Source organism: Eucyclogobius newberryi, unplaced genomic scaffold (assembly GCF_026437365.1).
Source record: "Eucyclogobius newberryi isolate DKJ021-1_F unplaced genomic scaffold, fEucNew1.0.hap1 SCAF_2, whole genome shotgun sequence".
Taxonomy (NCBI): Eukaryota; Metazoa; Chordata; class Actinopteri; order Gobiiformes; family Gobiidae; genus Eucyclogobius; species Eucyclogobius newberryi.
In genome coordinates, this window is record NW_027315834.1 from 45,886,338 (window position 1) to 45,911,165 (window position 24,828).

At 40.7% G+C, this 24,828-nt stretch overlaps 1 protein-coding gene across 2 annotated transcripts in view; it reads left to right on the top strand.

Annotated features, from left to right (window-relative positions):
- LOC140366984 (kinesin-like protein KIF21A) overlaps positions 1–24,828 on the top strand; it is a 74,764-nt gene that overhangs the window by 11,016 nt on the left and 38,920 nt on the right. For both annotated transcript variants that reach the window (XM_072453250.1, XM_072453251.1), the window contains exon 2: positions 20,618–20,840. In XM_072453250.1, the coding sequence (XP_072309351.1) occupies positions 20,618–20,840 (223 nt within the window). The remainder of the gene's footprint in view (positions 1–20,617; positions 20,841–24,828) is intronic.

Here is a 24,828-nt window from a genome sequence, read left to right on the forward strand (position 1 = left end):
CGACCAAAAACGGCATGTTGTGTGTTTAAAAACATGCGAGGTACAACCGTCACCATCACCGTGCCGTCACCGTGCTGGCCTGTGATGTTTTCATACGGCCGTTATCATCTCGGGACATGTGTCGGACTGGTCAGTGCGGGCGCGGCTCCATCCTGTGCCGTCCTCGAGCCCTTTCCTGCCCTCTGACCCCGGAAGCAGTCCCCGCGGTCTGAGAGGGTCATCGCCGTAGTAACCGTGGCTCCGTTTGAGGCTGAACAGATCAACAGTGACAGCTCTGTGAATGGGGATGGGGTCAGTGGGCCGGGGTCAGTGGGCCGGCCAGCAAACAAGGGACAATCTTCTGACTCAGCAGAATTTGATAAAAGCTGGTTTAATCTATTCTTTTTTTTAAAATCACAGTTTGAATAATCACAGAGGTGGCACTGACCTTTGTCCTGCAAAAAACAAAAACAAAATCCTCTCTTTTTATAGGAGAAACCCTGGTCAACACTGTAGTAGTCATTTAAACCTCTCCAAACCTCTACTGACTCTTGTATTAATCCAACAGTTGTTCCATGTGTTTTGATCCTGATTTAAAAACCCGACTCCGTTTTACGGCTACAAAACGGTGGTTATTTGACCTCGATCCACGTGCGATTCACAGAGAAAAGATGAGAAAGAATGCATCCGACCAGCGCGCATGGAATCTTTCTGTACGCGCTATCATTGTCACGTCAAAGACTTAAACGTGTGTAGGCCTATAGGCTAATGGCAAAGTAAAAGACTTAAACGTGTGTAGGCCTATAGGCTAATGGCAAAGTAAAAGACTTAAACGTGTGTAGGCCATAGGCTAATGCAAAGTAAAAGTTCGGAAAAGTCCTGAGAAAGGAGTTTGCAGCCTGTGATTTGTCTGACCACAGCGTGAAGTGACCAGAGAGAAGGAGAAAAGGCAAAGGCTGTGGGCAGGAACATGACGAGAAATTCAGGGGCTGTGATGGGACACTTTACTTTATCAATTTATTTTTCATAAAGTGATAAAGTGAAGATTGTAGATTTTGTTTGAAGTCTTCTTTACATAGAACAAACATTGGATTGTAATTTGTTTTTAAACTGCAGATAGGGGCCTCAAAACCTATTGGCCGAGGGCTTCCAACACCCTTGATCCTGCCTCGCCCACTGTCCCACCCACTGTTCCACCCACTGTCCCGCGCACTGTCCCGCCCACTGTCCCGCCCACTGTCCCGCCCACTGTCCCGCCCACTGTCCCGCCCACTGTCCCGCCCACTGTCCCGCCCACTGTCCCGCCCACTGTCCCGCCCACTGTCCCGCCCACTGTCTCGCCCACTGTCTCGCCCACTGTCCCGCCCACTGCCTCAAAGTGGAAGTGTCTGAAAGTGTTAGTGCTGATGCTGGCTCCAAATGAGGGCCTTCAGACCTGGGTCTCTTCTCTCTCATTAGTGTCTTCCTGCGACTCATTGTGGTCTCATCAACCTTATGTAGAGCCTGTAATATAGTGCATTTATACTGCATTTATAGTGTATTTATAGTAGGTTTTAGTGCTGCATGCATAGACTCTGTTAACCAAACCTGTTGACTAAAAATGGAACAGAATCCCGTTAGAATTGAGCAATTCTGAGACTTTTAATGTCAAATACAAAAAGTGTTTCTTTATTAAAGATACATTTCTTTATTTGTACCTCGTAGACTTGACAAAAGCATCGGAAATTAGATACGATAATTAAAACTATTATACTCTTGAGCAGATAAAAAGTGTAACCGTTCCTGAACAGTTTTAGAATCATCTTTGAGAATGAAGACCCACTCAAGTACAGATCAAATGTTTCTTTAGTACAGTACGTTTATTTTTTATACTTCCACGACTGATGAGTTTTGATATCATTGTTTATCGTGATATTCTGTGTAACACAATATTATGTTATTGTGTACACGCTGCATCAGAATCTCACGTAGAGCTGCACAATATATTGAAAAAATATCATCATCGTTCGTGGTATTGGAGAATGTGTTGTGTGTATTGCAAGTTGTGCGATAACGTGTAATTATTTAATGTATTTGGAAAGAAACCGTTTCACGTGATGACGAACGAGACCAGAGAGAGTCAAACGTTATAGACATAAGCCATGGAAAAGCTCTTGTTTGTGCTGCACTCTGAGAAAACATTGTGAAAGTACAAATCATGTCAGTGGAACACATCAGCACATATCCTGTTGCCGCGGTGACTAGAAGTGTAAAGAGAAAAACAGTGATGAACACAGAGGAATATCACTACATACTCATGGGCTTTGTAACACCAAAGCAATGGAAGGAGTACTTTTACGGACTACGACAGAGTCTGAGGACTACGACGACAGAGTCTGAGGACTACGACAAAGTCTGAGGAATAAAGTCTGGCGGTAATGCAACACTTGGATGCCAACCGCCATAAAACAACAACAACAACAACAACAACTACATACTATCTATTACTATTACTATTACTATCTATACTATCACTTCTAATGCTTTCCTCTGCCTTTCTACTACGCACTGATAATAAATGATAATACTAATCACAATAGAAATGACCTACCTTTTACTGCACTGCTATATAAATACATAGCAGTACTTGGCTTCCATATCATACTTTTTTGTCGAATACCGCACAGCCCTGATCTCATGTAAAGCATTTTAATTCCTGCATAAACTGTCATCTAAACGCTTCGCTCGGCTTCAGGTCGAAAGCCTCCGTGGATGAAATTACCTGTACTTCCCCTTTGCACTTTCCCCAGTTTAATGTTTCACGCTGCATCATCTCATTGTGTCTCGGTCTGTTTGGCTTGTGGCGACGGTAAACAAGTCGCACCGTGTCATTTGAGTTCACATTTTGTCCAGATGCGGTCACTTATTGCATGATGTTAAAGTAGCCACAAACCAAAACCCGGCATATTTCACGTTGCCGTTTTCGACTTGTTTTTAGCTCCGGATCAGAGCGGCTGCCGGGCTGTAGGCGGCAGCGGCACTCCCAGTGATGGAGGCGGGGCTCGGGCTATTGTCGGGACTCATTTTTCACCGCCGTGAGGTCCTGCTTTATTTACATCCTTACATAAGTCTTCCCCTGCCGCAGGCGCCCATTAGAGCTAAGTCAACAAGAGGAGCACTATACACGGCTTTTCCAGCGTCACGCTTCAGGAACACATGCACCTGCCCCGGGATCCACGTGTCACATGGAGATGACGGTCACATGGTGCGCCGCTGAACCCTCTTATTTAACTCATTTAAAGTGCACATTTCACTTAAACCATGTTGCACATTTTATACCAGTTTGGCCTTTTTGGGGAAGTTTATTTAAAATCACTTGAGCAATAGTGTGACGTAGGTAGAGGTAATTCCACAAAACTTTGTTACCTAGCAACTATCTTGTAAACAAGAACTAAAATCCATTTAAATTGCAGCCGCATGTGTCCACACTGTAAGATGAGACATTTACAGAGAATACACAGTATAGTGTCTTTTAACCCCCCTATTTTTCACCCAGTGAACTTGACGAAACGTCCCCAAAAATTGCGCACCTCTAAAAATCGTGCCCTTCTACATTCTGGCTATCTCTTTTTTCTAAAATTAAACAAATTGAAAAACAATCTGATCGTAGAATCATGAAATTTGGCGCAGAGATAGATGGTAACAAGAGAATTAAAAAATATTATTACGGCAATGCCGTCCACCCAACCAAATGTCGGCCATTTTGGATCAAAATTTGCTAAGCATGACTTTGGAGTTTTTACAAATGACATACTTTTCCGAACTCCTCCCAGGGCGTTAACCAGAAAAAGCTGAAATTTGGTGAAAATGGTCTTGAGGAGTGGGACATCAAAAGTTATCCAAATACTTTGATATCTGTCACGGTCTCTATGCGGCGAAGCCGCAAACTGTTGCTAGAATTTCAGAAATGTCCTACAGAGTGAAAATACATTTTATATGGATGGTAAAATATTTAGTTTTTCGAAATTTCACAAAATGTACCACGAAATTTCATTTTGGCATCCCGGTCAAAAAAGTAAATGAGACCCATGTCATATTTGTTACGGCGAAGCCTTAGCGATGACAGAAACCTCCCATGTTATTCCAATAGGAAAATTGTCAAATCTCTGTATGTAAACATGTTTACACTTTATATTTTTACGAACTCCTCCAAGGGCATTAGCCCGATTAACCTGACATTTGGTGAGACTCATCTTCAGGGGTGGACCATCAAAAGTTGTCCCAATTTTTATTCTAAGAATCACGGTCTCTGTGCCGCATATTTTGCAATGAAGTTAAAAAAAAATCCCTTTTGAATGGGGACTACAAAATTTTGTTCTTCAAAAATGTATAAAATTTGGCACACTATTTTATTTTTGCATCCCGATCAAAAAGGTAAATGAGACCCATGTCATTTGTTGCGGCGTAGCCGTAGCACTGACGGAAACCTCTCATGTTATTCCAACGGATAAATTGCCAAAATTCTGTGAGATTTGAACATGCAGAAAGGATTTGAGAGTAGGTCAATTCTCCCTGACCCTTAAGTCCCTCTTACAGAAGGAGAGCTCTCAAGTACAGACGGGACCTTTAAGTTTCTCTGAGACCATAAACGACAAGAATAATGCTTTCATTGTGGTGAAAATAGGCTTTTATCTAAACAAGGAGATTGAGGTCTTTGTGTATTCATGTGGTCAGTGAAATCCTAGAGCTGCTGCTGGTCTCGGTTACAGTCAGAACACACACACACGCACGCGCACACACGCACGCGCACACACACACATAAGCACACACACACATAAGCGCACACACACACACACATAATCACACACAAAAGAACACAAACACACACACACACTAAATACACACACAAAAGAACACAAACACACACAATTCTAAAACTAATTCAGGAAACGTCCAATTCGGCTCCACTTACAATATACCACATTTTTCACCTGTTCATTTGTGTATTTAGTTCTAGTTCTAGTATCTATGTATCTTTTATACATCTATGTACCTAGTATCTATGTATCTGAACCAGAAAAAGGGTTTAAAAAAAAGGCTGAATCCAAAATGTAACCTTTGTCTAAGCTGCAGGTGGCGGTCAGTCGGAACATGAGCAGAACATGAGCAGTGAGTTTGCACTTTGCTCTCTCTGGACTCTGCTCATGTTCCACTGACCTGCAGCTTAAACAATGGTCCAGTGAGTTTGTACTTTGTGCTCTCTGCACTTTGGACCATTGTTTCGCTGCAGTTCCAATGACCGGCCACTAGTCCAGCTCACGGCGGGTTTAAGCGAGCAACACCCCATCCAGTTCTAATTTAATTAGAACAGCATCACACCTAAGCATCTCCATGGAGACAAGCAGGCCCGTGTTCCAGGTCTGATTTGTGGAGAAAGTAAGAATACGGTACATGTTTTTTAGGAATAAAAACACATGTAATTCAATGAGTGCATCGTGTATACGTTTAATGCCATAGTTTAGAACATTCCAGAAAAGGCAGGTGGCGGCTCCTTCCATCAGAAATGTTATATAATTCCTCTTTAATCAGAACTAATGACCTGATATCTGATCCGAAAGTGCTTGAGGGCCTTGAAGGTGGAGAAGTATAAATAGTATAGTGAACTTTAACCTTGCCAAGGATGTTTGACTTGTGATGTATGATCTAGACCCGTGTATGAAGAGTAGTCATGATCTAGACCAGGGGTGGGCAAACTACGGCCCGCGGGCCACATGTGGCCCATTTGTCTTTATAATCCGGCCTGCCAAACATGCCACGTAATGTTAAATATATATATATACTTCTTTTTTTTTTTTTTTTTTTTTTTTTTGCTCTCAATCATCTGTCTGCACTTGTATCCTTAATAAATATGACGTGAAATGAATAAAATAATAGATTCAATAGCCTATATTTGACAGAAAAGTGATATTTTGTTTGATTATTAATTCAATTTTTTTTCACACCAATGATCGCAGGCTGGCTACTTGCCTGGATTCGAATATGGCCCTCGGAGGAAAATAATTGCCCACCCCTTATCTGGACCCGTGTATGAAGAGTAGTTATGATCTAGACCCGTGTGTGAAGAGTAGTTATGATCTAGACCCGTGTGTGAAGAGTAGTTATGATCTAGACCCGTGTGTGAAGAGTAGTTATGATCTAGACCCTTGTATGAAGAGTAGTTATGATCTAGACCCATGTATGAAGAGTAGTTATGATCTAGACCCGTGTGTGAAGAGTAGTTATGATCTAGACCCATGTATGAAGAGTAGTTATGATCTAGACCCATGTATGAAGAGTAGTTATGATCTAGACCCGTGTGTGAAGTGTAGTTATGATCTAGACCTGTGTATGAAGAGTAGTTATGATCTAGACCCGTGTGTGAAGTGTAGTTATGATCTAGACCTGTGTGTGAAGAGTAGTTATGATCTAGACCTGTGTATGAAGAGTAGTTATGATCTAGACCCGTGTATGAAGAGTATTTATCATCTAGAACCGTGTATGAAGAGTAGTTATGATCTAGACCCATGTATGAAGAGTAGTTATGATCTAGACCCGTGTGTGAAGAGTAGTTATGATCTAGACCTGTGTGTGAAGAGTAGTTATGATCTAGACCCATGTATGAAGAGTAGTTATGATCTAGACCCATGTATGAAGAGTAGTTATGATCTAGACCCGTGTGTGAAGAGTAGTTATGATCTAGACCCATGTATGAAGAGTAGTTATGATCTAGACCCATGTATGAAGAGTAGTTATGATCTAGACCCGTGTGTGAAGTGTAGTTATGATCTAGACCTGTGTATGAAGAGTAGTTATGATCTAGACCCGTGTGTGAAGTGTAGTTATGATCTAGACCTGTGTGTGAAGAGTAGTTATGATCTAGACCTGTGTGTGAAGAGTAGTTATGATCTAGACCCATGTATGAAGAGTAGTTATGATCTAGACCCATGTATGAAGAGTAGTTATGATCTAGACCCGTGTGTGAAGAGTAGTTATGATCTAGACCTGTGTATGAAGAGTAGTTATGATCTAGACCCGTGTGTGAAGTGTAGTTATGATCTAGACCTGTGTGTGAAGAGTAGTTATGATCTAGACCTGTGTATGAAGAGTAGTTATGATCTAGACCCATGTATGAAGAGTAGTTATGATCTAGACCCGTGTATGAAGTGTAGTTATGATCTAGACCCGTGTATGAAGAGTAGTTATGATCTAGACCCGTGTATGAAGAGTAGTTATGATCTAGACCCATGTATGAAGAGTAGTTATGATCTAGACCCGTGTGTGAAGTGTAGTTATGATCTAGACCCGTGTATGAAGAGTAGTTATGATCTAGACCCGTGTGTGAAGTGTAGTTATGATCTAGACCCGTGTGTGAAGAGTATTTACTGCGTGTACAAAGCTCTTGTTTATGACGTGTAAGTACTAATGTATGTCACGGGCCTTAAACCCTGTTCCTTATGATCCAACTCAAAGTTCTTGTTCAACTGGTCTTTTTGTCAGGTAATTACTTGTGTTTACATTGTGTACTTTGTAAAAGCTCTCAATGCGGCCTGAGGGCTGTTCACGGTCGGTGCTGTACAGAGATTACGCTCCAGAGCGAAACCGCGAAACACTTTGTGGATGTGTCTTTTGGCTACAGGGGCAAGTAAAACAAAAAATACACACAATATTGGGGATTATTAACAATATAAAGTGAATTATTTAACCAAGCTATAACAATATTTATTCGATTACACTAATGAACACAGTTGTCTATGTATTTATGTAAGTATTTCATTGCATAACCCTGATATGGTCTGAACTCGAGCTCTCTTGCCTTTGGGCTCAGACTCTGCTGAATCACCGATGCAGAGCTGGTTGCCAGGCAGCAGCAGCACACACTCTTTTATTTGTGTAATCCGATACAATGACCAGACAATATCATTACTTTAGCCCAGACGGATGCATCGTTCTTGTCTTGTGCTGTTGGCAATTTTATTCTTAGACAAATACGGCGCCACTGGAGTTCTAAGTGACCGTGCATGAGGTCAGCGGCGGCTAATCTGATCTGGCTCTGATTCAGGAAGTCAGATTATCAAAGCGGGGACACTGTGACTCTTTTGATATCGGCCTGTGTCACTATTTATATGCTTTATTTTGCAGTAGGTCAATTGAAGTGATAAAAAGAGGAAGGACTCATGTCGACTGAAGTATTTCATGGTCGACGTGTTAAAAACTGCATCTTCGGAAGTGAAAAGAAGATTAAAATGGTCATTCACTTTTCTGCTGTCGTCCAGATAAATCCTTACAGTTCTGAGACAAAGACTAGTAAAAATGTGATGCCAAGATGCATAAAAACGTGCGTAAATGACATTTAAAACCCACCTCAGACTTGTTTTTGATAAGGGAATAATGTTTAAACATGGTAAAAAGTTCCAGAAAGTACTTTCTGCATATTGTTTTATTTCCAGACTGTGGAACATTCCAGATAAGCAGTTTTATCTCCAGAACTGACCTCGAGCTTGACCGTGGTTTTATTCTTAGATTGTCTCCTTGTATCTCAGTTTTGGAGTTTGTGTATTTTTAGAATGCTTACTATTATGGGAATTTGTTGGGAGTTTTTATTTGTTTTTGTTTGTTTGTTTTTTGATTTTGTGATTGACACAATTCAGGATCCGGCCCGCGGGCTTTCTCTTTCTCAGCCCGTGGGCTTTCTCTTTCCTCGGCCCGTGGACTTTCTCTTTCCTCGGCCCGTGGACTTTCTCTTTCTCAGCCCGTGGGCTTTCTCTTCCTCGGCCCGTAGGCTTTCTCTTTCTCAGCCCGTGGGCTTTCTCTTTCCTCGGCCCGTGGACTTTCTCTTTCCTCGGCCCGTGGACTTTCTCTTTCTCAGCCCGTGGGCTTTCTCTTCCTCGGCCCGTAGGCTTTCTCTTTCTCAGCCCGTGGGCTTTCTCTTTCCTCGGCCCGTGGACTTTCTCTTTCTCGGCCCGTAGGCTTTCTGGGAGCAGGATCCCTCTTCACTCTGGTTCTCCCCGAAGTTTCTACTTTTCCCCACTGGGTTTTCTGTAGTTTTTCCCCCGTGAAGCAGGCTCTAAAGTCGGGGGACGCTCTGGGACAGACAGTCATGCATTTGCTAAATCACTGTGAACATTGTCTCATCGGCTTCTCTGTTTTTGACCGACGACCGTTTCATTGTTTGATTCTCCCACTTTTCATTGCTCAAGTCAACATTTCTGTGATTTTGGACGTCAGACAGGACAGCACAGCATGACACTGGGATGAGACCGAGGACGGACATGCAGCAGATTGTAAATATCAACAGCTTTGCGGGTCACGCCGGCGCATTTAGTTCGCCGCGGGTAACGGTGTCGGTTTGTGCTTGTGTTTTGACGACGTTTCTGCTGCCGTCACCGTAATCGCTGTAATGAGCCCCCGGCGATCACATGACCGGCCCCACAAAGCCCCTCTGTCCGTCCGGGATACATTTACGTGTTTGAGAAGGTGCGAGGGAACCGCAAACCCCCCCTTGTCCTCTCGTGTGTGCGGACGATGCGGTCGACCGTGAGCAAACGTCATCCGCCTCGTACAACCTTCACGCCAGCCCGAGCCGCCGCGAGAGGCGCTAGGATACGGTGGAATACAGTGGAATACAGTGAAATACGGTGAAATGCGGTGAAATACGGTGAAATACGGTGAAAACGGTGAAGCTCTTATGCAAAGGTCTCTGCTGTAAAGGAAGGATCTTATGCCCTCTGGAGAATCTAGGAGACTTAAAAAAGTATATATTTGCCACCAAACTGCAACCAGTATACATTAGCTGAAGCATGCACTAATCCTCTATTTGTTCATGAAACTAAGACTTTTACTGAAGCAAACACTGGAAAATAATGAAAAAGGGATTGTATTTAAGTAGTATTTAGTTTATTTTAACTTTTTTACAATATATATACGTTTCTTTTAGTCTAGCTGCTGTCTGAGATGAGTTTTTTCTCATTTCAAGTAAAGTAAAGTGCAGTATCTTGTTTATAGGATATGCTTTTTCTTATTTTAAGTCATATATTTTGTGCTTGTTCCATTGGAAATCTTATTCTACGACATCAAAACACGATACATACTTTTTTTCCAGTGTAAGAAAAACGTGTTTCATTTGAAAAGGACAATAAGCACAAGATGTATGTATAATATAAAGATTTGATTTATCTCTATATCTCGTGGATAGAGTTACGGTGCAGCAGGTCATGGGTTGTTCCACTGCTCTTTGATTCACTTATGAACAAATAAAAATACACTTTTGGTCAATCGTCTCTGGACATTTGATAATAACATTTTTGACATTCGATCCAAAGCTCTTTATGTTGTCTTGTATCTTGTTTCTAAATCCATTGTTGAATAGTGTTAAATAATGATAAAATCTGTTTTGTGTGGTTACGACCGACCTCAGACCACACAAAGCCCCGCCCCCTTCTGTAATTCTATCCCTTTAATCCTTTCTTTGCCAAACCTTGTTATTTTCTTTCATTTCTCTCAAGAGTGAAACTGTAGCGGATTAAAACTCAAAAGGAATGACTTGACAAAGGTTTCTTTTGGCTTTGGGGCTCATGTGACTCTAAAACTCCCGCAATTTAACATTTAAATACAGAGGAAAAGCACTTTTAGACCATGTCAAGATACTTTCTATATTCAGTTCTTTCACTTTCTGCTTGCATTACCTGGACTAATTAACACACATTTAAGTGGACAATTTGGCCTTCTTACATGATTTTAAAGATTTGTCTAGTTTAGATGACTCTGGAATTGTTAATTGGCTTTATTTATTGAGCATTTACTCCTGAATGAAGATCACGTGTTTATAAGGACTATATTGTTGAGATGTGTCTGTTTCCTTGTTATGACTGCGCTCGTGTTATTTGAGAAGCTGGATTAGTGACCGTCAGCGTTACGGTCAGTGTCCACCAGCAACATGCCTGTTTTGGGTTGAATTTCAAAAAGTCCTAATTATTATTACTTTGTGACCGCCCTGTTGCTCGTTTACGCCAAAACATGTGAAGTTTCCACTGTTTTGAGGATTAAATTGGGGGTGTTTCATTGTGAGTTTGTGCAGGTCGCAGTTTAACAAAGACAAATGTTGTAAAAATGTATCGGACTCTTTAAAAAATCGTGATATGTCGTAGAATATCATGAGCGATATATCGATTATCGCATATATCGCAAAATCGTGACATTATCGTACCGTGAGCCGTGTATCGCATCGTGAGTGACCTTGAGATGTGTACATGTGTGTGATGTTGGGCCACTGGCTGAGATAACACGCTAAAGTAAAGCCCGTGTTCTCTGTACGTGGCGGCGCTGGAGGTCAGGGCTTTCCTCTAAGTCGCCTCATGTGCGATCACGGGATAGGGTCAAGTGTACGACCGACAAACACAGAATGACTTTGGCGTCTGATAAAAGCGAATCCCTGCAGTCCAAAAGGGTCAAACACGAGAACCGGTTTAAGATGAGACACGCGGTCAATGCGAGTTTACGTTTACTGAATACACTTTTCTTTTTCCTCTTTTTTTTCTCCTTTTTTTTAAAAAGTACAATTAATTTTTTTTTATTTAATTTTTTCTATTTTTTTGTAATTTAAGAACGTATTAAAAAAACAAACAAATAGAAAAAAAAGACGGACACAAAATAAAAGCAGACATCCAACAAATAAAATAAAAAATAATTAAAAAAATAAAATCAAGGCCTAGAAAACCTGTGAAAAAGAAAAACAACGTCCCATTTTGTCCAAAGTCTGTCAAATTTGTCCATTTTCAATTGAAGTCCATATGTAATTTTCCCATTTAACGTTTGTCTATTATAATCATTGAATACACTTTTCGTTATTGTCACGAGAAAGTAGTTAACCTGCTTTTGTTTTCTGTTTATTTGGCAAAGAGGAGACAAACTCACCAACTCTTGTGCTAGTATAGTCACCATATTGAAATTACAAACTCGATTTAAATACTATGGAACAGGCACAATACTAATACCACCACAATGTCATTTTCAACATAAAATACTGGTACTTTCTTCATGTTACTGTGTGTCTTATACTAGTTCTGATAAAGTTCAAGATCATTTGAACCTGCACAGAAAATGTTGCAATTAAAGGAGACATATAATGCTTTTTTTCAGTTACTTGGCGTTAAACTATAAGATAAGTAGATAATCGTTTTGTTAATTTAGTTTTAAACCATGATATTGATGTGAAACGGCTTCATAATAGAAACTGGTTCATTGACTTCCTGTTCAAAACTGCAGAACTGATAAGCCCCGCCTCTTCACAGTTTCACTCTGAGTTTTAACGTTTCAACTAATCGCAACTAAGTACAGGGATGTGGGCGGGGATAGGGGGTGGGTGATCGCGGGCATTTTCAGTCAAAATCAGTCAAAATACAACTTTGAGTAAACTAATGATGATGAAATACTGTTGTAACGAGGCTAAAAAAAAACATTAAAGTGCCCCCTACAGGTCGGACGACTCATTGAACTGAAACACAGTTAAGATAAATATATTTAGAATTGTGCTAAAAAATATTTTAAAAGTTTTAACAGAATAGCAATTTTTTTTTTAGGTTTATAATTTCACTTCCTGTTTGTAAATGATGACTTCACACAAGGAAATTACCCAGCAAACACTGGGCCAAAAAACTCATCTAATGTCACCATCTTTTTTTAATTTAAACAAATAAAAATAAATGAGAGCAACTTTGTTTTTTTAGTTTAGCGAGTCAAAAAAGTAGTTTCTTTTGTGTAAATTCTGCATAAACTTTGACTGGAGTGATGTCACTTCCCTGTCATTTTCTACAGATTTTTCAATGATTTCTCCACAAATACCTGCTCAATTGGTGTAAAACTATAATGTAAATGTACAACAGGTACAAATACACCAAATAAAGTCAACAGTAGAAATCTTGCATAGCATGTCCCCTTTAATTACAGCATTTGAGCAATTTAGCCGTGTGCAATAAGTGTCGAGTAGCAGAAGTGAATACCAAACCAAATATACAGCTTTAATTACTGTGTTTAGACGGTGTCGTTACAGTGCGCGCTCGTCAGAACCACGGAGACGCGTTATGTAAAAGCTGTCATTATTCACACACAAACCGCTCTGTGTGTGAGGACGTTTGCCGTTGTCTGCGCTGCGTCTCGACACTACACTTGTACATTTGAGTCTCGTTGCTTCTTTATGTCACGCTTCTGCTCTTTGTTCACAGCCACAGTCAGTGATGTAACCAAACAAACATTACAGCTCTTGTACTGTTGAGATGTACACAAAAAGTCACTATATGATGGCAAAACAAGACCAGGAACTGATATTTTAATATGAATTAACACCAAAATTCACCAGTTTTTTTGTTTTATTTACATTTAATTGAATTACAATATTAATTGTACATAAAAACAACATTTTAAAATGCAGTATATAAAAATGCATTGTTTTAAAATTCAGTTTATGTAAATTATATTCAAATACTATTGGTGTTTTTATTTTAATTTCAAAATTCTGTGTAAAAATGTCTCAAACTCCCAGCTTTGCAAAACTATAAACTTAAGACCCTTTTAAATGTAATGTCCTAACTTCTGCTTTGCTTTTTAAGTCAAAATAATACTTTTAAAACCTCATAGTTTTATAAAGATGGCACAGCATTTTAAAGCATAAAACTTTTCAATTCAGTGTAAAGCAAGTAAATGCCTGGACAGTAAAAACACAAGTTAATTTCAAATGCCACACACAATCTCAACTGTAAGTACATTTATTTCAGACCGATTTTATTGTATTGTGTTGTCATGGCAGCATAAGTCTCTCTAATGTCTGCGTCCATTGTGACTGGATTAGTGTAATTGTGATCTGTCAAGAAGCATTAGTGTGTGTGAACTTTCCTCTCCTCATACGCCCTCACGTCGGTGCCACCCTCTTGACTCGACTCATACAGGGCACAACTAATGTATATTATTAATGATTAAAGCCCCGACTGCTTCATTAGTGGTGTCACAACTTTGCTCTCATAGCACTTTAGTATATACAGCAGGGGTGGGCAAACTACGGCCCTTAGGCCACATATGGCCCGTTTGTCTTTATAATCTGGCCTGCCAATCATGCCAATTAATATTTAAGAACAGTCTTCAACAGTCCAGGAGTCAAGCTTCAACAGTCCAGGAGTCAAGCTTCAACAGTCCAGGAGTCAAGCTTCAACAGTCCAGGAGTCAAGCTTCAACAGTCCAGGAGTCAGGCTTCAACAGTCCAGGGGTCAGGCTTCAACAGTCCAGGGGTCAGGCTTCAACAGTCCAGGGGTCAGGCTTCAACAGTCCAGGGGTCAGGCTTCAACAGTCCAGGGGTCAGGCTTCTACAGTCCAGGGGTCAGGCTTCTACAGTCCAGGGGTCAGGCTTCAACAGTCCAGGAGTCAGGCTTCAACAGTCCAGGAGTCAAGCTTCAACAGTCCAGGGGTCAGGCTTCTACAGTCCAGGGGTCAGGCTTCTACAGTCCAGGGGTCAGGCTTCAACAGTCCAGGGGTCAGGCTTCTACAGTCCAGGGGTCGGGCTTCAACAGTCCAGGGGTCGGGCTTCAACAGTCCAGGGGTCGGGCTTCAACAGTCCAGGGGTCGGGCTTCAACAGTCCAGGGGTCGGGCTTCAACAGTCCAGGGGTCGGGCTTCAACAGTCCAGGGGTCGGGCTTCAACAGTCCAGGGGTCGGGCTTCAACAGTCCAGGGGTCGGGCTTCAACAGTCCAGGGGTCGGGCTTCAACAGTCCAGGGGTCAGGCTTCAACAGTCCAGAGGTCAAGCTTCAACAGTCCAGAGGTCAAGCTTCAACAGTCCAGGAGTCAAGCTTCAACAGTCCAGGAGTCAAGCTTCAACAGTCTATGACGGAAAACTTCTCGATCAACCCGATCGGGAGACTAAATCTCATGATTTTAAGATATTTCAATTGACCTTTTGTACGCCGCTATCTTTTATTTTGGTAGCGAAGGCGAACGGGGGGAACATGCGGGGGACACGGGCGCCGCCATGTTTGTTGTGATGACGCTGCTGGGCGTGTTTCCAACCCAGAATGCAATGCGCTAGTCAAATTTAAATCAAGCCACACCATGACGCAGAACGATATGAGCGGTGGCCAGGGCAGTGGCGCTGACAGAACCAAATCAACAAGTTAAAGACAATATAGATTCCCTCCTGCGTGATCTGTTTAGTACAGAAGCATATGGAGGACTGAATATGTATGCGCATATGCGTTACGCAGTGCGTTATTTGTCCCTTGGGATGAAAGATAGGTTTACCAGCGCTATACAATTATTCTACACGGCGCTTCAGGAAAGACCGGTCTGTGAGTCGGCGAAATATTTTAACAAAATGCTGATTTTTTTTTTTTTTTTTTTTGTTTTTTTTTTCAGTCTGCTAGTTTTATACCGGGTCGATCGGGTTACGGCAAACAGACCTATTATTTTTCTCAGCCTTATTATTATTATTTTAATTGTATTTAATTTAATGTGATGTTGTTTTTTATTCTATTTATTTTAACTTTTTAATTTTTTTTATATTTCAAATTTAAGAACACATGAGAAAACAGTGAAGGGGAAATAAGATCAGAGAGAGGGATAAACATTTTTTTTTTAAAAAGGTAAACGTCGAATAAATCATAAGAGAAGTAAAAAAATAATGACACAGGAAACCCAACGAAAAAGTCCCAATTTATCAATTTTCATGTAAATTCCGAATGTATTTTCCATATTGCAAATGTCCAGTACATCTTCAATGTGGTTTTCAAACTGCAAATGAGGACTAGACTAGACTAGACTAGACTTCTAACTGAAATGGAATTGTTTTTAGATTATGTAGGTATTGTATCAGTTTGGTGCCTCATCTACCTGAAGAGTGGGTCCAGCTCGCCTCCCACGGTCCCTCATCTGCCTGAGGAGTGGGTCCAGTTCGCCTCCGACGGTCCCTCATCTGCCTGAAGAGTGGGTCCTGCTCGACTCCGACGGTCCCTCATCTGCCTGAAGAGTGGGTCCAGTTCGCCTCAGTCGGTCCCTCATCTGCCTGAAGAGTGGGTCCAGCTCCAGTCTCCTCGTGTCCGTCTGTCCGTCTGTGAGAGTCGGATCTCTCCTTCACTGGAACTCCTCCAGGTTTCTACGCTTTTTTCCCAAAGAGGTTTTTTTTGTAGTTTTTCCTGGCCGAGAAGGAGAGTCTAAGGACAGAGGACCCTGGGACATCGTCCCTCGCCACCACAGACATTGTCTGACTCCATCGCCACCACAGACATTGTTGATTCATTTCTCCCTGTGGCCCTCAGAGGCAACTGTTGTTGTGATTTTGGGCCTTACAAAAATAAATTGATTTGATTTGATTTGATTAAAAATTCTAATGAAATGTTGTTTCTAATTTCTATTAAATAAATGTTTTTGAAAATGTATGCATTCAATATTTAAAAGGTGAATTTTTCTGTTTTTTTTTTTTTAACCGAGAAAAATGCCCCCAAAATTGCTCAACCCTAAAAACACAAATCATGAAACAATTACGTCGTAACAAAAGTGCGTGGAACCAGTTTTCACAATAAGTGAATGTGAATGGCACAGCTCTTGTTTCACGCTTACAATGACACCTCTGTGGACTTTGAAGACCTGTGTTTATTGTTCCCTTGTGTCGCAAAGACCCAAAAGCAGGCTCCTTCCTCCCTCTTTAACCTCACACTTTTGTAGCGTAAATCGCGAGAAGCGCTTTTCCGTTCACGCCACAGAGAGTTGAAAAGAGCCGAGTCGGTGAACAGGAAGTGGATCTGTTCAGGAGCCGTTTATAAGCGCGCACTTCTGAGACTCCAGGTGCATTGACTTACGTTACAGCCCGTGCCACACTTGGAGGCGGGCGATTTGCCAAACTGAAGCCATCTGCTGCTTCTGAGAGCTCGCACGTCACCGCGATTGGTTACACGCGCCTGTCAATCACTCGGGAGCGCGACGGGGGCGGACCGATTGGAAGGAGCGGGTGGAGGAAAAGTGATTTGTGTTTGTGGACAGAAAAGCACTGAGTCACGATATCAATACATAAATCAGATTATTATTATTAGAATGATTACATCCAGTCGGTGATCGCTTCCTGCTGAGACAAAACCATAACGCTGGCTCCAGACTAACGTTTTCAGTTTTAAATATCTATTAAAAACTCGGCAGCATTAGTTTAATTGCCATGAGTTGGTAGTGGAGCCTTGACAAAATGCTGCGGTCGCTGTGATGGGCGTTCCATCTATAATTCAACAAATTATAGATGGAACTATCATTTTGGGGGTCAGTATCGTGGGTAGTTTTGCGATATTTTTCGGTACCATGAAATAATTTGAGCTGTATAACTGGATTCTATTTAATTTATTTTGATTAATTAATTATTTTGTATTTATTTATTTGTATTTTATATTATATATATATATATATATATATATATATATATTTTATTTTACTTATTTTTTTGTTTATTTTGTATTATATTGTTATTTATTGTTATTTTATTTATTTAAATTTTATTTAAATTTTATTTAAATTTTATTTATTTTATTTATTTTATTTATTTTATTTATTTTATTTATTTTATTTATTTTATTTATTTTAACTTTTTTTATGGCTTGACTTCAGAAGGGTCACTGGTATGGGTGGATCCCTCATTATCATTGATTTATTTTTTGAATTTTATTTACAATTAAAGTACAGTACATTTTGGGGGAAATAATCCTCCTTTCAGGGCATTGTGTCAGTGGCATCAATTAGTTTCAATATTATCGTTTATCGGCTATATTTTCTTCTGGAATATATCCCACTTCACCTGCACAAGGGGGCACCGCACTTGAAATCAGCCTTACAGAGACACACACCCACACACCCACAGATACTAGCGAGGACAGAAAGTTAGGACGTTAGACGCACTGTTGCACCCAAAGATTTTTATTTTTGCACATTAAAATTCATCCTGCTCATGGTCTGACTCTAATATTCCACACTTCCTCTTCAGGTAAACAGTGAGCCTTGTGATGAGGCCGCAGTGCATCATGGGAGGATGTTAGATGGCTGTGTGTGTGTTGGTTTTACATATTTGAGCAAAGGGAGTTCATGAAATGCAGGGTGGCTCTGTTTGGGCCTGTGTCTGTGAACAGTGAGCGCTCTGTGAGAGGTGCTGCCCCCGGGGGAGAGTCCTGGCACTGCACGGCCCTGCGCAAACATGACAGTGAGCGCTCTGTGAGAGGTGCTGCCCCCGGGGGAGAGTCCTGGCACTGCACGGCCCTGCGCAAACATGACAGTGAGCGCTCTGTGAGAGGTGCTGCCCCCGGGGGAGAGTCCTGGCACTGCACGGCCCTGCGCAAACACAACATCACACGCGCACAACATGGACAGCCACGACCAAAATATGACCCGCTCGCTACCCTACTATGACCCCACTGTGACCCCACTGTGACCCCACTGTGACCCCACTTACCCAGGATTTCCTCCACTTAAAGCGTCGCATTTGAGCAGTGTGGAATTTTAAAAACGTAGAGGAACCAGAAATGTGAAAGTTATTCTTGAACGTTAATTACATTCCCAGATCAACTCCTCGTTCTATTTTTGGGGGGGAGTTTAACTTGAGGATGATATCAAGTGTAGTAATTAGATATAAAGCTGCATCCTTCTCAGTAAAGACTATTTAAATCTTGATAGTATTTGTGTAAGGAAAAATATATACCGTATTTTCCGTACTATAAGTGGCACTGGAGTATAAGTCACATTTTAAGGGGACATTTATTTGATAAAATAAATATATAAAACAAATATTTAATCTTGAAATAATTTAAAATAATAACAGATGAGAGAACATGGTGAATAGGTGTACGTATGCTAACGCTAACACCTTCAGCTACATGACGTATGCTAACGCTAACACCTTCAGCTACATGAGGCACAGACAGAACTGTGGTAAGTGTCTGGTATGTTAACGTAACATATGAACAGTTATTCAGATAACTATAGCATAAAGAACATGCTAACAAGTTTAGCAAAGCATCAGTTTGACCCCAAATCACTAAATCCATTGAATTCTTCTTCCTCTGTGTCACTTCTAAACAACTCCACAAACTCCAGAGGAAGAGGAAGTGCAGATTCTTCTTCTGCGTCGCTTAGAGCCTAGAGCGCCCTCTTGTGGTTGTCGGGGTGAAAATAACAAATGATATCATAAGTCGCTCCGAAGTATAAATATAAGTCGCACCCCGGCCAAAACTATGAAAAAAGGTGCAACTTATAGTCGGTATGATGCGGTATATATTTTCAAACTTTGTATTTGAGATACGCAAATCTCTTTTCATTTTAATTTCTAACATTTATTTTACCAACGGAAAATACAAAGCACATACAAATATGCACATACATATGACATAAAGCAGATATCAAAATATTTCAGTCAGTCAGTACATTAAAAATATCATCATTTTAGGTTGAAAGTTGAAAATAAATCAATTGCTTCAAAATAATTTATTATTTTGTGTAAAAGTATTGATAAGAGTAGTACTTTGGTATGTATGTTTTTAATTGCACAGGGACAGTCTTAAGATATAATAAGGCATGGAAAATATCTATGTTGCCCCTGGTTAAAATCTAGAAAAACTGAATCTAAATGCAAATGAATACTTTACCTTGAAACATACATATTTCACTTGCATATTTAATTTAATATATATATAAATACAATCCCACTCTAGGATCGAGTACTGCTAAAACAACAGCAGCGTCCTGCACATACAAATACTCTTACACGTATGTACTTTCATTACTCATGAGAACAAACTGGCAGAAGCTGTGCAAATATATTATATATTATATTATAATATATAAAATAATATTTTAAATACAGTACATTTAATAATCTGTTTGCATTTTATTCCATTGACAAAAGGAAAGGCAGGTGAAGAAAGAAGGTCCTAATTTTTTTATTTATTATTATTCATTCATTTTAAATTATTTTTAACATTATTTTTTTAATTGTTATTTTATATGCATAACAGCGAATGAGTGTCTTTTTTTTGCTGTATGTTTAAAAAATATTAAGGGAAAATAAGGTCCTGCATTTTGGGATTCTGCATTTTCCTTCTGAGGTCGATGGAGTAATACGTGTTATTATCTGAGCACAGAGCAGCACATTTTCTGCTCCCATTATTGACCCTTGTAAAAAGTAATCAAACATCAATATAAAATACAAGGTTTTTGTAAGTTTAAAATGTCATATTTAGCTAGAACGGGACGACGATGACGCTGCCTTTGTCACCGATTATGGATTTTTAGGACTTCAGGAGGGCGGGCCGCTGGTATGGGTGGATCCCTCATTATTATACAGGGGGAGGAGCCTGGAGACAATCTTCAGTGGAAATTGGAACACTCCCCCTCGTGGTCATGTAGAAAAGTGCACATTTGCCCCATAGAGTTCGAAAGTGCAGTTAATTCAGCATCGTTATTGTTTGTTCACAAGTTTTGATAAATCCTTAACTAACACTTAATCTTGCTCGGTAAAATGTTTATCCAAAAGCGCTCTTACTGGACATGTTACGCTATGTTTGTCGCTTTAATAAAACTGCATCTTCTAACGTGTTTGTCTCATGTGTGTGTCGTGTGCAGGATCCGCCCTCAGCTGGCCAAAGAGAAGATCGAGGGCTGCCACATCTGCACGTACGTGATGGCCGGCGAGCCCCAGGTGTTTCTGGGTAAAGACAAAGCCTTCACGTACGACCACGTGTTCGACATGGACACGCAGCAGGACGCCATCTACACCCACTGCACCGAGCGGCTCATCGAGGGCTGTCTGGAGGGCTACAACGCCACCGTCTTCGCCTACGGGCAGGTGCGTAGCGCAGACGGAGCCAATGCATTCATTTTCAGATCATTTTCTAACGTGGAAAGCGGCCCGTCACGGTATTAAAAAGTCGAGAAGAATAGAACGACCGCTAACATCTCCATGGAGACCAGAGAAGTTACATAATGCACCTTTATAATCGACATCAAAACCAGTGGGTGTCTGAGCTTGTAGATGTATACAAATATTTAGCTCAACTTATCATTATTTTACTGCATGTTCAGGGTAGTTTTAGCACGCAGTACACATGATACGCAGCTGTTATCCAAGTATTCTTATTGATAAAACCGTGCTGACTTCATCTGTCAGCTCGCGTGCCTCGGCTTGCACACGGCGCTGATATGAATCTAATATTGTCTGATATATTTTCATAAGCGACCGACGTTGACTGAGCGGCGCTAACGGATTGCTTCACCTCGTACCAAACACGCCGAGTCACGAGGCCAAAATGTGCCGGACCCAGACGCATAACATGCGATGAAGGACATTCCTAAACGGTGAAAGGGAAAGCACGTTAAAACATCAGTGAAATGATTACGAAATGACGGAACAATAACGAGTGACATGATTGGAATGATACACAAAGTTGACCGTAATCTTTGCTTTTTGGTTTGGAGCTGACGTAAACTGTTTGTCATCCTGTTTATTGTGTCCCTGAGCAAGACACTCGCCCATTGTTCCTGTGCGTGGGGTGTGTGGGAGTGATGACAAATAACGATCAATTAATAAATAACAACAATAAAACAATAGTGTAAACATCAAGCATATTCAATTTGCATTACATAATAATTATAATGATAAAGATAAATATTGCCACAAGCGGCAATGATCGGCCCTCGCCACGCCGCCGGACAATGCAAGAGTAGGGGGCGCTAACGCTCCCCAATTTTCCTTTTAATACACCTTCTGCGAAATCCCTTTGCTTTACGTATAAATGGAAATGTTTGCGGCTACGCCGCACAGAGACCGTGACTCTTAGAATACAAATTTGGATAACTTTTGATGGGCCGCCCCTGAAGATGGGTCTCACTAAATTTCAGGTTAATCGGGCTAACGCCCTTGGAGGAGTTTGTAGAAGTATAACGTGTAAGTAATGTTCACATTTCAGAGATTTGGCGATTTTCCCATTGGAATAACATGGGAGGTTTCTGTCATCGCTACGGCTACGCCGTAACAAATATGACATGGGTCTCATTTACTTTTTTGATCGGGATGCCAAAATAGAATTTTTTGTCAAATTTCTTAAAATTTTGAAAAACTAAACATTTTACTCTCCATATAACATTTAATTTCACTCTGTAGGGGGCAAAATTAATTAGTTTCATTTCAAGTAGGTTTAGGGCAAAGGGTTTAACAACTGATTCAAATTTGACGCAATTCAGACTTTATCTGCGTAAACGGCAGCAAATTTAAAATTTGGGAAATTTCTGAAATTCTAGCTACAGTTTCGCCACACAGAGACCGTGACAGATATCAAAGTAATTTGGATAACTTTTTATGTACCACTCCACACACACCATTTTCACCAAATCTTTTTCGGGCCAAAGGCGTGGGAGGAGTTAGTAAAAGTACGACGTTTGGAAAAACTCCAGTCATGCTTAGCAATTTTTTATCCAATATGGCCGACATTTGGTTGGGTGGACGGCGTTGCCGTAATAATATTTTTTACTTCTCTTGTCACCATCTACCTCTGCGCCAAATTTCATGATTCTACATTCAGATTTTTTTTGGGCCATTTCCTTTCTCTCAATGCATTTTTGGTACATTTGGGGGCGCTGACGCGCCAATTTTTTTTTTATTTTAGAAAAAGGAGATGGTCAGAATGTAGAGAGGCACGATTTTTAGAGGTGTGCAAATTTTTGTGACTTTTTGTCAATGTTCACTGGGTGAAAAACAGGGGGGTTGGTCCCGAGAAGAAGAAAGAATGATATTCTGATGCAATGTTTCTCATTTTTCAAATATCATAAACTATACATACCTCATGGTGTGGGTCCCTGGTCAGTGACGGGTACTTTCATTCATTTTGAGTGGGATCCGCCCACTTTGTGTTATTGGCCCTCTATACAGTTTCCGGTCGTCATCCCAATGTAAAGCACTCTTCACTCACTTTCGCACGGGCTTCCCCCGTTTACAACGGTAATGTTCAATTTTCCTACTACTAATTAGTATGCACAGGGCGTGCATGAGTGGAGGAGTGCGTTAGTGAGTGTTTGGAAGTGGGCGAGCGCTTCACGCTCGAGTTCGTGTGTGTGTGCACTTTCGCAGCCGTGCTTTGCACTAATAGGCCTCTTGCCAGCTTGTGGCGCTCGGGCCTAATAATAATACCAACAATAAAAAACTTTTTGCCTCCCAAAAAATAGACCAAAATAAATGTCCTTTACCCAATAAAAGTATCTGTATCGCATCACTATATCTCTATAAGAATTCAAACTGTACGATTTGAGAGTACGGCTGTATAAAAGTTTTATTCCGGCTCTTGTTGGTGTTAAATATTTAAACACTGCTCCTTTTCCATGCTCCCCGTTGCGCCTCCTTTTCTCTCCCACCATTAATCCTCCTTTTTATTGTTCCGTAACATTTGCTCTGGTCTGAAGCGGTCTTTTCAGTGGACACAGCGGTGGTCAGATATATGCTTGAGCACACACACACACACACACACCTTCTGTACGTCTCCCACAGGTGCAGCTTAAGAGCGGACACACACACACTAACAAACACAAACACACACACACACACATATACGCACACACGCACTCTTTCGGGACGTCCAGTGGGAGCACGGGGGGCACGGGTGAATTTGAACCCACACTTGCATTCCTCTCTTTACTGCCATGGCGACGGCGTAGTCCCGGGCAGAAGGCGGGGCTCTGGTCCCATGGAGACGGGCCTAAGCTCTGTAACACATGTAGTGCAAAGTGTGAATGCTTCTGCACACGGCCAGAAAAGTGGACAGCGTAGGAATTAAAATGTAAACATGCTGTGAATCGGGTAAATCATTTAAATAATATTTAATATTTAAATATTATTTTTTTTTTATTTTTTTAACAAAAATAGACAACAAACGGAGTTACAGCATTAAAGGAGACATATTGTGCATTTCAGGTACTTATTGAACTATAACATAAGTAGATCATCATTTTGCATTTTATTTACCGTAAACCGCAATATTGACTTCCTGTTCAAATCTGCAGAACTGGCATTTCACCGTAACAAACGGCATGTTGTTATTTACATGGTTTTGTTTTTTTATACGTGGCTATGGGACATTTTTGGAAGACTTTAGAATTATTTTTTTGACAGTCACAGTGTGAAAGGGGCGTCAGAGGGGGGCGTGAAAGTTGATAATATGTCACTTTTAATGTCATAGATGCTCTACTATATCTATAATGACGGCAAAGTCGATAGAATAATGATCATAACATTTTGCGTTAAATTGATTATTCTCTTATATTTGGAGTAGATTTAGTCTTAAACGTGTACACACGATTGTACAAACATATTGGTCTGAAGTGTCTTGTTAGAGCTGCTGAAGTGTGAATGAGCTCAGTGACCACACATTGACCACACAAGTATGCAGCTCACCTACTCTGCCCCGGGGCACGTGGTGCGGCCGATCTGGTGACACCAGAGTAAGCCAAGTACTAGGAATGACAACGTTGGCGTGCAGTGACTCTTCTGGGTCACACACGGGGTACGCGTCGATATTTAAAGCTTTTGTTTAGTGAAAGAGTATATTTTGTGTGAGGATATTGTAAAAGCAGCACTTGGAGGCAAAAATGAGACCGCTGTGTGCTGTCTGCATCCAATGGTAAAGTGTTTTATATCTCATCAAAAAGAACTTGGAGGACTTAACATTTTAAAGTGCGATATATATATATATATATATATATATATATATTTATTTATTTATTTATTTATTTATTTATTTATTTATTTGCTAGCTACAGAAAAATGTTACGATAAATGATCATATTGA